Source organism: Danio aesculapii, chromosome 6, assembly GCF_903798145.1.
Source record: "Danio aesculapii chromosome 6, fDanAes4.1, whole genome shotgun sequence".
Lineage (NCBI taxonomy): Eukaryota > Metazoa > Chordata > Actinopteri > Cypriniformes > Danionidae > Danio > Danio aesculapii.
In genome coordinates, this window is record NC_079440.1 from 56,149,782 (window position 1) to 56,164,230 (window position 14,449).

Here is a 14,449-nt window from a genome sequence, read left to right on the forward strand (position 1 = left end):
TTATTGACCGATTCCAAAGCTGCCGGCAAACAATACAGCACAGTGAGCATTCACACGACTCAAAGCAAATAATAAACACCACATTAAACACAGTGAAAAGCTAAAAAAGCATGCCTCTTTTCACATCCAAACCAAAAACAACAACAACATCAACAAACAAAACAAAACCTGTCCAGATAAAAGATGCTTCAGAATCGTCATAGTGAGAGAGAAGACGAGAGCATTTTTTTCTTAATGTTTCAGCAAAAGGAAAACAATAAATAAATGAATAAATAATAGCACATGGTCACCATTATTTTCAAGTAGACACAGTAAAACCACAGCTTTCACCTCTCTGGGGTTTTTTGAGTGAGGGTTTTTTCTTTGCTTCCGTGCAGGGAAAGAAAAATCACCTCAGTACAGAACAGCATGAGGACAGGAGGGAGGAGGGAAGAGGTAGGGAGGGATTCACAGAAGAACACGTCCGACTCTCGCTTTTTTTTCCACACACCCAGATGCCGGAAGGTAGTCCACGGCGCTGTCATGTCATAGGAAGCGGGCTCTCCTCTGATTGGTTGAGAGGGGAGCGGGTATAGAGGGGGAACAGGAAGTCTCTTAAGGAGGAAAGAAAGGTGAGCGGGCTTTCGAGTTTGCCAGCCACTGGTACTTACACTGGACCTGGAGGATCTGGTCACTCAGGTTGGCCCGTATGTGGTTTTCACTGTACGACGGCAGAACTAAACCAAGACTGCGGGAAAGAACACAAAAGGGAGGGAATTTAAATAATATTTGCATATGATCATACAGATGAAGAATTATTAGCCCCCTTGTATATTTTTTCCCTCACACATTTCTAAACATAATAGTTTTAATAACTCATTTCTAATAACTGATTTATTTTATCTTTGCCATGATGACAGTAAATAATATTTGACTAGATATTTTTCAAGACACTTCTATACAGCTTAAAGTGACATTTAAAGGCTTAACTAGGTTAATTATGTTAATTAGGCAGGTGAGGGTAATTAGGCAAGTTATTGTATAATGATGGTTTGTCCTGTAGACTATTGAAAAAAATAGTTCTTAAAATGGTTTAAAATTTTAAAACTGCTTTTATTTTAGCCGAAATAAAACAAATAAGACTTTCTCCAGAAGAAAAAATATTATAGGAAATACTGTGAAAATTTTCTTGCTCTGTTAAACATTTTTTGGGAAATATTTGTAAAAAAAATTCACAGGAGGGTGAATAAATTTGACTTCAACTGTATATGGCACTTTATAGGAATAGTTATAAAAGAATTTACAAAAGTATGACTATGATACATGTTTAAACTGATTTACAGATGGAACATTTTAAAGTAAGACATTTTCCTAAACTCTTGTTTATTTAATCTATCAGTGAGCTAGGCTCACATGGAATGTGCTAGGCACGCACAGAATTTTTTGCAGATTTTCCACAGAATTCTGCAGATTTTTTCAGATTTTCCACAGAATTCCGTAGATTTTTTGCAGATTTTCCACAGAATTCTGCAGATTTTTTGCAGATTTTCCACAGAATTCTGCAGATTTTTTGCAGATTTTCCACAGAATTCTGCAGATTTTTTGCAGATTTTTCACAGAATTCCGCAGATTTTTTGCAGATTTTCCACAGAATTCTGCAGATTTTTTCAGATTTTCCGCAGAATTTCGTAGATTTTTTGCAGATTTTCTGCAGAATTCCGCAGATTTTTTGCAGATTTTCCACAGAATTCTGCAGATTTTTTCAGATTTTCTGCAGAATTCCGTAGATTTTTTGCAGATTTTCTGCAGAATTCCGCAGATTTTTTGCAGATTTTCCACAGAATTCCGCAGATTTTTTGCAGATTTTTCACAGAATTCCGCAGATTTTTTTCAGATTTTCTGCAAAATTCCACCGATTTTTTGCAGATTTTCCGCAGATTTTCCGCAGATTTTCAGCAGAATTCCGCATTTTTTTGCAGATTTTCCAGAGAATTCCGCAGTTTTTTAGCAGATTTTCTGCAGAATTCCGCTATTTTTTTGCAGATTTTACACAGAATTCTGCAGATTTTTTGCAGATTTTCCGCAGATTTCTGCAGGTTTTTAGCTTATCATTAATTCTGTTTATTTACTTGAGTAAATGTGTGTAAATTTATATTTATTCAGTTTTTTTTATTAATTACAGTAATATTATTGACTAATATGAAAATGTTCATCTGATTTATGTACAATGCAGTTTGTACAGTAATATTTTCTGTCTTTTAGTAGATATATTATATGAGAGACTTGCTTTGTTTACCAAGTAAAGTGAATCTAATTGGATTTTCATTGTAAACATTAAATAAAAATTAAAAAGGTATTACTTTTTATTTCATATATTAAGGATTTAGTTATGATACTCCCAAAATCATTCAGCAGAAATCCACAGATTTTTACCAAAATTCTCCGCAGAAATAGCAAAAAACGTCTGCAGATTCCGTCTGGCACCTATGTTATACCCAACCACTACGTTATATCCATTTGACAGCAATACTTTTAAAATTACTCATTAAAATTACTCAGAATGAACCACCAACTATTCCAGCATATGTTTTACGCAGCGTATGCCCTTCCAGCCGCAACCCAGTACTGGGAGACACCCATACACTCTCAAATTTCACAAACATACATGGCCAATTTAGCTTATTCAATTCACCTACTGTATAGCGCATGTGTTTGGACTGTGGGGATAACCGGAGCACCCGGAGGAAACCCACGCTAACATAGGGAGAACATTTTGCTGTTGGTTGCGCTAAATGACTATGGACCAGTTCTTAAAGATGTAGATATAACTGATGTATGACACTCTGGTTATTTATAGTGACTTAGAAATCATCTGATAGGTGGATCATGCATTAGCTAATGCGGGACCAGCTGTGGTCAATCATAAGCACATGACCCTCTCGAAATTAGTTTATAATTAAACTTGACGTAGACGTTAGTACATAAATTACCAAATCTTATCACAAAGTAACACAATCAGGACCCAATATGCAAGATAAATACAAATAAACATACTTTAAAATATAAATCTCCAGGTGGATGAACTGTATTTTCACTCTCAGGCCCTGTTTATGTATTTATTGCTTTATTCATGTAAATCTCCATGCACAGATGCAAATTAATTCTCATATTTGCTGACATGCAAAATATTCAATTCCGTGCTGAAAAGGCAGCTTTGGATTCCAATTAAAACGCAGGACTAAAACATCTCAACAAAATGCACTTGATACTTTACAATCTAAACTAAAGCTAATTTGATGCAGTGAGAAAGTGACAGAAACAGAGCCAGTGTGTCATACTGACCTGTAATCTGTGCCCTCCACTGGACTCCATATGTACGTCCTCTGGGACTCGTCAATGTAACGCTGAAAAACAAATACACAATGCAAATAAATAAACATTACCATCAAGATCTAAGATGTTCATCAAAGTCAAGGTCAGCTTTATGATCAATTCTGCCACATGTACAGACATACAGAGAATTAAAATGAGATTAATCTCAAACCCTGGGTGCATACAAAAAACAAAAACACTACAAGAGGATGTAAATAACCAATAAATACAAATAAGTAGATATAAGAGAGAAAAATACAATAATACATAGCACATAGCAGACATAGCAGGTAAAGTGCAAATAAGAAATGCATGACACTGTATGGCATTATATTTAGTAAGAGGTCACGTGACTCACCTCGTCCACAGATTTGACCAGAGTCTTGATTTTCCTCTGTCCTCCTCTACCATCAATCATCTGACGGCGGATCTAAGAAAACAAAGACAGGAGAGATATAGTTACTACATTTGATCATAATTAATAAACATGACTCTGGTCATGATTGATGAATATGACTATTTTGCAGTGTGTTTTACGATTGTAAGCACGATGAAGCTAATGTGAATAGTGATTTACATGGGAAAAACTAAATTAAGTCTCTTCTGTTCACAAAACAAAACATTTGTTTGATAAAAATAGCCTAAAAATGTCCCACTTTATATTAGGTGGCCTTAGCTACTATGTACCTGCATCAAAAAATAAATACAATGTACTTACTGTGTTCATAATGTATCGCAGAACAGCTCTAGTGCTATTGAGGTGGGATACGAGTATGGTTAGGGACAGGTTTGGTGGTATAGCTAGGTTTAAGGGTGGGTTAAAGTGTAAGGGATGGTCAACAGTGTAATTAAAAATGTAATTATAGAAATTAATTACACATGTAATTACATGCATTTATTTAGTCAATCATAACTACAATGCAAAAACATGCATTTACATAATAAGTACATCGTAAGACTAATTTCAGTGTAAGAACATATTAGTGAAGGCTACATAATATGAAGTGGGAGCAAAAAAGAAATGTGAAAAATATTTGCATCATTATTTCAGTCCTCCGTGTTGCATGATTTCCTTCTGAAATCTTTATAATATGATGATTTAATGCTGAAGAAACACATCTAAATATTATCAATTAGGCCTGTCATGATATCAATATTTTGTTGTACGATATATTGGAACAAAATATATTGCAATAAACGATATCATTGTCATTTTAAGACCGTTTTATGCCACTCACTATACAGTTGAAATCAGAATTATTAGCCCCCCTTTGATTTTGTTTTCTTTTTTAAATATTTCCCAAATGATGTTTAACAGAGCAAGGAAATTTTCACAGTATGTCTGATAATATTTTTTCTTCTGGAGAAAGTCTTATTTGTTTCATTTTGGCTAAAATAAAAGCAGTTTTTAAAATTTTTATGAACCATTTTAAGGTCAATATTATTTGAGCCCCTTTAAGCAATATTTCTTTTCGATAATCTACAGAACAAACCATCGTTATACAATAACTTGCCTAATTACCCTAACCTGCCTAGTTAACATAATTAAGCTAGTTAAGCCTTTAAATGTCACTTTAAGCTGTATAGAAGTGTCTTGAAAAATATCTAGTCAAATATTATTTACTGTCATCATGGCAAAGATAAAATAAATCAGTTATTAGAAATGAGTTATTAAAACTATTATGTTTAGAAATGTGTTGAAAATATCTTCTCTCCCTTAAACAGAAATTGGGGAAAAAATAAACAGGGGGGCTAATAATTCTGACTTCAACTGTATAATAACAGACAATATAAAATCATCACAATCCAAGTACACTCTTCCAAAGAACACATAATATTTTATTCTTAAGACTATTTCTTTTAATTAAAGCCATTTTAACAATTTAATAATTAGGCATTGGAATCAGAATGTGGAAACGTACATATACTAAACAAATAAGTAATAATAAATGTAAAAAGTAAAACAAAAAAGGTAAAAAGTAACAGAGACTGTAAATACTACAGTGTTTTTAACCATACTGACAGTGACACCTCCAGTAGAGATAGAGAGATTGGGCAATCAGCTAAAATGTTGCTAGTATTTTTTTTTATGTATGGGCGATATATATTGCATCACCAAAAATGATTGAGATCATGTTCATGTATTGTGCGATAAGTCGATAAATTGATTACTGTGACAGGCCTATTATCAATGTTGAAAACAGAGTGTCACAAAGTTACATCTTTCGTTGAATAAAAAGTTAATGAAAGCAACATTTATTTAAAATATTTAGGTTTTTTTTGTAAATATTTATATCTGTACAGCCACTTTTCACACTTGTAATGCATAAAGTACTAAGAATTTTTGTTCAGGAGACCACAAAAGGCACTCTTTGTTATGAAATGAATCCTAATTGACTAAATAAAGCTAATGTTTTAGTTTAAAGGTATACTGTTATGATTTTTTTAAACACATAATTCTCCCCAAAATGTGAAGTTTCAGCTAAATACACGTCACTCTTCAACTATTTTTTTGTCTCTCTTAACATGCAAATGAGCTGCTGATTCCAAGAAACCAATGCACATGCTGTAAAAGCTCCACCCTTTTCTAAAAAGGGGGTGGAGCCTTTACAGCATGTGGCTTTGTTACTCAACCAACAATAAACAAGACATTTTCATTGCATTTAGGAACAGGAACTTTCATTTATTTATTATAACTCAAGAGAGAGAGATTCACCTCCTCCTTGTTGCGGTCTGGAAGTTCAGCATCCAAGAAATCCAGTGTGACCGGCTCTCTGAAGTTAATGATCTAAAACCAATTAGTAAGATATAATTAATATAGATACAGAGGTTAACTTATCGCGGAAAACTGAAGATGGAAATAACCTCATTTTGGAAAAGATCGACAAGACTTTTCACCTTAGGTTGGAGGTTTGGGTGTAGCAGTACATATCCATTGGGATCTATGGCAAACGTGTATCCATTGGCTCCAAGCTGTGCAGAAAGATGAAGATGAGGGAGTGAAATATCCAATAAGAGTCTAAAAACGAGATTTATCACTTACCTTATACCGCGGTGTGAGTTCCTTAATTTCATTGAGAGCGATGTCTACACCCATGACACCAAGCATCAACTGATTCAGCTATAAACGACAGATTAGAAATATATTGAAGAACCACAAGGGGGCAGAATTGAGATATACACATAAAAATACAGTATTTTTCTGTCAAAAACTGAAATGCATTTATGCTTGGTGAGAGCACAGTTTGTCAAACAAGCTTTTTTGTAATACAGAATTTGTAATTCTGATTTCTTACAACATACTGAAGTTATCAAGAACAGTGTCAAAGTAAAAAAAAAACATTACTCTAGAAATAAAAAAATCTGCAAAGAATTTAAGTAAAAAAAAGGTACTTTTAGAAAAATACCTAATATGTGACATGCAATGTGTAAAATTATAAAGGCTGCTTAAAAAATAGTAACAAAAATATCATATTGTAAACATAAATATAATAAAATAACAACACATACAGTTGAAGTCAGAATTATTAGCCTCCCTGAATTATTAGCCCCCCTGTTAATTCCCCCCCCCCCCCAAAAGTCTGTTTAACGGAGAGAAGATTTTTTTCAACACATTTCTAAACATAATAGTTTTAATAACTCATTTCTAATAACTGATTTATTTTATCTTTGCTATGATGACAGCAAATAATATTTGACTAGATATTTTTTAAGACACTTCTATACAGCTTAAAGTGACATTTTAAGGCTTAACTAGGTTAATTAGGTTAACTAGGCAGGTTAGGGTAATTAGGCAAGTTATTGTATAATGATGGTTTGTTCTTTAGACAGTCGAAAAAAAAACTAGCTGAAAGGGGCTAATAATATTGACATTAATGTGGTTCATAAAAAATTTAAAAACTGCTTTTATTTTAGCCGAAATAAAACAAATAAGACTTTCTCCAGAAGAAAAAATATTATCAGACATACTGTGAAAATTTCCTTGCTCTGTTAAACATCATTTGAGAAATATTTAAAAAAGAAAACAAAATCAAAGGGGGCTAATAATTCTGACCTCAACTGTATATACATTTTCAAAAGTATACTTCAATATAAAATATCTTTTGTCATCATGCTGAACAATATACTGTTAAATGTTTTATCTAAGACAATGAATATGACATAATATTTTTTTAAAGATCCAAAATAGTAATTCATCAAGTATTTAAATATAACTGTGTGCAGTATTTACAATATTTATCTTTATTTAGACAATATAATCCATTAATTTTGGTTAGTTAATGCTTCAAGTAACATTAAGCAATATATTTATACAGTATTTATTTATCTATAATGATATTCCTTCACAAAAATACAGCTTTTTACTCAGGGTCCTGAAACAACTTCTACTACTGATGTTGAAATTAACATTACCTAACATTAATAAATGCTTTACAAGTCTTTTTCATAATAAACTATTGTAGTTTCACTAATGCAGACATGTTAATTCATGCTTGAAACATACTAACAAGCTGCTAATTCGTGCTAACAATAAGGTAACCATGCTAGAAAAGTAAACAAAATGATAATTTATGCTAATTTGTGCTAGCAACATGCCAGTGCATGTTACAACCATGATAAAAACTGGCTATCAACATAATTCTCATTAGCAAAATGCTAATTCATGCTAGCAATAAAATTATCAACATATTATCAACATGCTAATAACATGGTAACAATATGATAGGAACATGACAAACATGATAGGAAAATGTTAATCCATGTTAAAGTTAACCATATTAAAAAAATGCTAGCAACATGCTAATGCAAATTAAAATTAGAACATGTTAAGAACATCAACTAATTAGAACATGTTAATTAATGCTAATAATTCATATTAGCAACATATTAATTCATGCTAGCTACACAATATTTAATATTATCAACATGCTAATAAATGCTAACAATATGATAGGAACATGACAAACATGATTTGAACATGTTAATCCATGTTAAAGTTAACCGTATTAGAAACATGCTAGCAACATGTCAATACAAACTAACATTAGAACATGTTGGGAACATCAACTGATTAGAACATGTTAATTAATGATAATGATTCATATTAGCAACATGCTAATTCATGCTAAGGTAATCATGCTAAAAAAGTTACCAAAATGATAATTTATGCTATTTTGTGCTAGCAACATGCCTATGCATGTCAAAATCTGGCTATCAACATAATTCTTATTAGCAACATGCTAATTCATGCTGGCAATACAACATTCAATATTATCAGCATGCAAATAAATGCTAACGATAAGATAGAAGCATGACAAAAATGATATGAACACGCTCCATGTTAAAGTTAACCATTTTAGAAACATGCTAGCAACAAGCTAATGAAAACTAGCATTAGAACATGTTAAGAACAACAACTAATTAGAACATGTCAATTAATGCTAATAATTCATATTTGCAATATGCTAATAAATGGTAACAATATGATAGGAACAAGACAGACATGACATGAACATGTTAATTCATATTTTAAGTTAATCAAATTAGAAACATGCTAGCAACATGCTAATGAAATCTTACATCAGAACATGTTAAGAACAACAACTAATTAGAACATGTTAACTAATGCTAAGAATTCATACTAGCAACATGCTAATAAATGCTAACAATATGAAAGGAACATGACAAACATGAACATGTCAATCCATGTTAAAGTTAACCAAATTAGAAACATGCTAGCAACATGCTAATTCATGCTAGCAACATAATATTTACTATTATCAACATGCAAATAAATGCTAACAATATGATAGGAACATGACAAACAAAAACATGTCAATCCATGTTAAAGTTAACCAAATTAGAAACATGCTAGCAACACATTATTTAATATTATCAACATGCTAATGAATACTAACATATGAAAGGAACATGACAAACATTATATGAACATGTCAATCCATGTTAAAGTTAACCATATTAGAAACATGCTAGCAACAAGCTAATTAATGCAAAAAATATGGTAACCATGCTAGAAAAGTTAACAAAACTATTATTTTCTGCTAATTTGTGTTAGCAACATGCAATTGTATGTTACAACCATGCTAAAACAGGCAACATCAACCTAATTCTCATTAGCAACATGCTAATAACAAACATATGAACATGTTAATCCATGCTAAAGTTAACCATATTAGAAACATGCTAGCAACATGCTAATGAAAACCAACAACATGTTAAAAACAACAACTAATTAGAACATGTTAATTAATGCAAATTATTCAGTTCAGCAACATGCTAATAAATGCTAACTATATGATAGGAACATGACAGGCACATGTTAATCCATGTTAAAGTTAACCATATTAGAAACATGTTAGCAACATGCTAATGCAAACTAACATTACAACATGTTAAGAACAACAACTACACTAATAAGAACATGTTAATTAATGCTAATAACATGCATCACAGATTGCTATTCACTAGTCATCTAGTAGTTAGTAACCTCATTAGCTGTATTTGTTTCTGTTTGTTAGCTGTATAAGTGCTTTACAGGATCTTTTTCCTTTAACGATTGAAGTTAGCAGATGTAGAGGGTCAATCTGAGCTTCAAACTGAACTTTAAATCATACTCAAATGCCCTCAAGTGTTGTCAAAGTCAAGCCCTGCTCAATATGCGTTCAACAAGGCGAAACATGCGGCTCTCAACACTTTGTCAATGTCAGCTAGGGAACATGCGAAGAATTATATCTGGAACGTGTTCACACTAATAATGCTACATAAACGCCACATCTGTATCGGCCTGCAGAGTAAATCATGCGCAGATTATTTACAGGACGCAGCTTGTGACTTACTTTTGTGTCTCTATCAGCCGTGAGATTGAAGACTGGCATTGTGCCGGTAATGACGAGGCCCAAACCCTGTGAAAAACACAAAAAAACAAAACAAATACAGCATTTAAAAGTGTTTGTTTTTATCACTGTGAATGTGAACCGAAGGAAGGATCTCACGCTCCACTGCACGCGCGAATAAAAGACCGCCACACATAAACGCACAAAGTAAAATTATATGGTCAATGACAAAACAAACTAGCTGTGGAGACTCAAATGTGCGCATTCAGGAGAGAAAACAAAGAATGAACAATATCACAGCCAGCGGCCAACGCTAACAATACAATCTCAAACAGTTTCACAGACTCAAAACAGCAGACAGCAGCATGTGATTGTGTGTTTAAGCGTTTCCTATATGATATATGCTAAATAATAATAAACATAAACAAAACACCTCAACAGAGCTCTGTTCACATGAACACTTGAGCACACTTTGGAGTTTTACTGACCTTACAAATGATCACAACACTAATATATATATATTTTTAAAAAGGTTAATAACTTAAATGTGACATTAAACCTGTAATTCACTAACTGAGTTATCCAGGGGTGCATTTCCCAAAACCATCGTTAACCAACTAAGGTCGCAAGTTCCTTATTACAGACATAGTTTGTTGATTGATGTGACGCTCCAGGGACAGATGAGTCTTCGCTGAGATTCAGCTTCCAGCCTCCGGCCCTAGACTGCAGCTCTGCACAAGACGTTTGGCCAGAGGAGAAATGGTCGTACCCAACTGAGCCTGGTTCTCTCGAGGCTTTTTAATTCTTCACTTTCGTCAATTGGTGAAGTTTTTTCCTCGCTGCTGTCGTCACTAGCTTGCATGGTTCGGGATCTGTAGAGCTGCGCATCAATGGATTTGCTCTTCAGTGTTTGGACTCTCAGTAGTGATTATTAAACTACACTGAACTGAGCTAAACTGAACTGAACTTAAACACTACAAACTGAACTACACTGTTTCAATTTACTATATGATCTTCTATGTGAAGCTGCTTTGACACAATCTACATTGTAAAAGCGCTATACAAATAAAGGTGAATTGAAATTGAATTGAATTTGGTATTTCCCAAATCCATCGTTCCACTGAACATTCGCAAACTGCGTCGCAATCTTTTATGCTTGCAACTACACCTCTAGAGCTGTAGTTAGAAACATAGTTCCTGGCTGGGCTCTATTCCCAGTTATCTCCCCTATGCCCCATTCGTTTATAACATTCTGACATTGGAATGATAAAAATACAAGCATTAAAGTCATCACTCTTAGGTGTAATTTGCTTTCAAACTCTGTTTACAGTTGCGCTCCCTTTGCAGTGCACTTTGAAAACATTGATGTCATTTTGAACGCAGCCGTGGCTCATGACGAAAGCTGAAGGTGACCTATTATTTAAAAACAGAATTTATGTTACGTCTCCAAAGCTTGTGAAAACAAAAAACATAGGTTAATGCTTTTAGTTTATAGTAGGTTATTTATTAAGTATCTGTACTTTATATGACATGGGCCTGCTGGTTAGAACATTTCTGCAGTGGTTTGCATGTGTCAAATTATATTTGTTTAATTGTTGCCTTGTTTTGTGTAGTTTGCAAAATATGCGTTTAATTTTGTGTCTTACAAGTTGTAATCGCCCCGCATGGCTTGTAATCCCATATCGATCATAGATCAGTGCTTTTACTGTATCTCTCAGGTTAAATCTGTAAGGGGCTGTTCACATATCGTGTCCAAAACCATGTTAAAAACGTGACACGTGCGTCTTCCTTTACCGATTTTAAGTGCGTTTCTGAACTGGCGATCCTCTGCTGTTTGCTTTGCTATGGCCACTATCAGCCGTTCCTACACACACGCGGCGTGGTCAATTTTCAAAATAGTTTACCTTTTGCCACTTTTAAGCCACTGTGTGGATTAATACTGAATGTGTGTCATTGGTATTACTTGTGGTTAGCATTAAGAGTAGAGGAATATGCTGGTGTTTAACTGCATTGCTTTATTGCATTCCTGCATTGGGCTCTCGCATACTCTCTGGCTGCTATTTCATAGCCGTGGTGGGCTTTTCTCTCTGTCTTGAGCTGTACGCAGTCGACCAATCGCAACAGACTGGGTCATTGGACCAATCAGCGCAGATTAGCTTTGCTCTAAGGAGGGGTTTGGGAACAAATGAATCTCTGAACTCTTCATATGGGAGTCGCTGGGACAATTAGGTAAAAATAAATGCATATTATAAACAATGAAAGTGTTTTTTGGCCTTGCACGCATATCAGCCTGTTGTTGGAGACCCCCAAAACCAAAATATTAACTTTTTAGTGCAAAATAGGGACTCTTTAAACTTTCACACATATATTTAGCCATTTCCTTATCCAAAACAATTTCTTCTGTATTATTTAGGAATTTCACAAACAGTTCTGACCGAAATTTGCTCATTCACCAAATTCTCTTCAGTTTGGTTTTAGAATATGAGCAGGCCATATCTGAAACAATACAACACAGTTTTGCTGAGCTGATGATTCTAATAATGAAGGTAATCCTCCATACCAGAGCATCCTGGTAAACATTAGTCCACTGCACTTGTTTAGCCCGTTCTCCAGCCAGCACCATCGGCCGTCCCAGAACATCCAAATACTCCTGAAAGACACAACACATAAAACATAAGAAAACAACAATTCCCAAATTTTCACAAACTGATCCCCAACGGAAGCGTCTTCTCCTCTCCACAGGTTATGAGGAGCAGCAGTCACTGAAGGCAGGAGTCTAAAGCTCCATAAAGCAAAGCACTGCCACTTGCCGCTCCATTACATAAAGCAGGCTGTTAAAAGCGTCCGCCCGAGGGGCCAGTAAAACCAGCTGCACATAGGCACTTCCAGCCGTAACAAATCATCATAAAGCAGCTATTAAAGCATATTACAGCTGTTAGAAAGCACATTGGGGCTCTGGAGGGGAGAGGCTGGTCTGCGGCAGGGCCACACTTGTTGGGTCGACGTAAGCACACGTTTATATACGCCATTGATGATTCTCACTCTTATAGAAGACATTATATAGAAACACTCATTTAAAACACTCTTATAGAAGTCTTTTAAATAAGTGATCCTCAACAAAACTGAACTGCCTGAAAGGATGGGCTCATGTTTGTCCATAAATGCAAAAGAAAGAGAAAAAGAGGACAAAATATGAGTCATAGATTAATAAATAAATAAAAATACAAGCTGAAATGATATAGGGCGACATGGTAGCTCAGTGGGTAGCACTGTCGCCTCACAGCAAGAAGGTTGCTGGTTCGAGTCCCGGCTGGGTCAGTTAGCATTTCTGTGTGGAGTTTGCATGTTCTCCTCGTGTTGGCATGGGTTTCCTCCGAGTGCTCCGGTTTCCCCCACTGTCCAAACACATGCGCTATAGGTGAATTGAATAAACTAAATTGGCTGTAGTGTATGTGTGTGAATGAGTGTGTGTGTATAGGTGTTTCCCAGTACTGGGTTGCAGCTGGAAGGGCATCTGCTTTGTAAAACATATGCTGGATAAGTCGATGGTTCATTCCGCTGTGGGGACCCCTGATGAATAAAGGGGCTAAGACGAAAGAAAATGAATGAATAAAACAATTGATAAATATTAAATTAAAAACTTAAACTTGAAAAAAACAAACAAACAAAAAAGAATCGAAATGCAAATTAAAACTGAAAAGAAATTATACATTTGAAATAAGAAACTATTACTGAAGTAATGCCTGAAACAAATCAAAATAAAATAATGATGAAATACCATAACAATGTCAAATCAAACCATTATTTGCTGGAAAGCTGAAATAAAATAACATAAATATTATGTTTATCTTCTAACCGAAAATCAGAAATCTGCCTTAGCAACTAACTGAAATAAAATTAATTTAAGTACTATAGTTGCTAGATTATTATTTATTACAATAAAAGTGAAGCTAAGGTCGGTGCAATGGCCTAGTGGTTAGCACGTTGACATATGGTGCAGTAGCACGTCAGGGCGTCCCGAGTTCGAATCCCGGCTCATGGACCTTTCCTTACTGTACTCCCTTCTCTCTCTCTCCAACTTCGCTTCCTGTCTAAATACTGTCCTATCTAATAAAGGCTAAAAATAAATCTTAAAGAAGAAAAAAAGTGAAGCTAAATAGATACAAATATAAATAAATAAACTTATTCTCTAAATGTTTATAATTACTATACATACACATACAGCATATTAGTAAATAATAAAA

The 14,449-nt window shown here is 34.2% G+C and overlaps 1 protein-coding gene across 1 annotated transcript in view; it reads right to left on the reverse strand.

The window, feature by feature from the left end:
- Nucleotides 1–14,449, reverse strand: part of cacna2d2a (calcium channel, voltage-dependent, alpha 2/delta subunit 2a) — a 243,083-nt gene that overhangs the window by 37,920 nt on the left and 190,714 nt on the right. Inside the window, exons 13-20 of the mRNA XM_056460753.1 lie at nt 12,766–12,855; nt 10,209–10,274; nt 6,395–6,472; nt 6,250–6,324; nt 6,068–6,139; nt 3,710–3,781; nt 3,322–3,383; nt 651–727 (exon numbers count right to left, since the gene is read on the reverse strand). Of these exons, the coding sequence (XP_056316728.1) occupies nt 651–727; nt 3,322–3,383; nt 3,710–3,781; nt 6,068–6,139; nt 6,250–6,324; nt 6,395–6,472; nt 10,209–10,274; nt 12,766–12,855 (592 nt within the window). The remainder of the gene's footprint in view (nt 1–650; nt 728–3,321; nt 3,384–3,709; nt 3,782–6,067; nt 6,140–6,249; nt 6,325–6,394; nt 6,473–10,208; nt 10,275–12,765; nt 12,856–14,449) is intronic.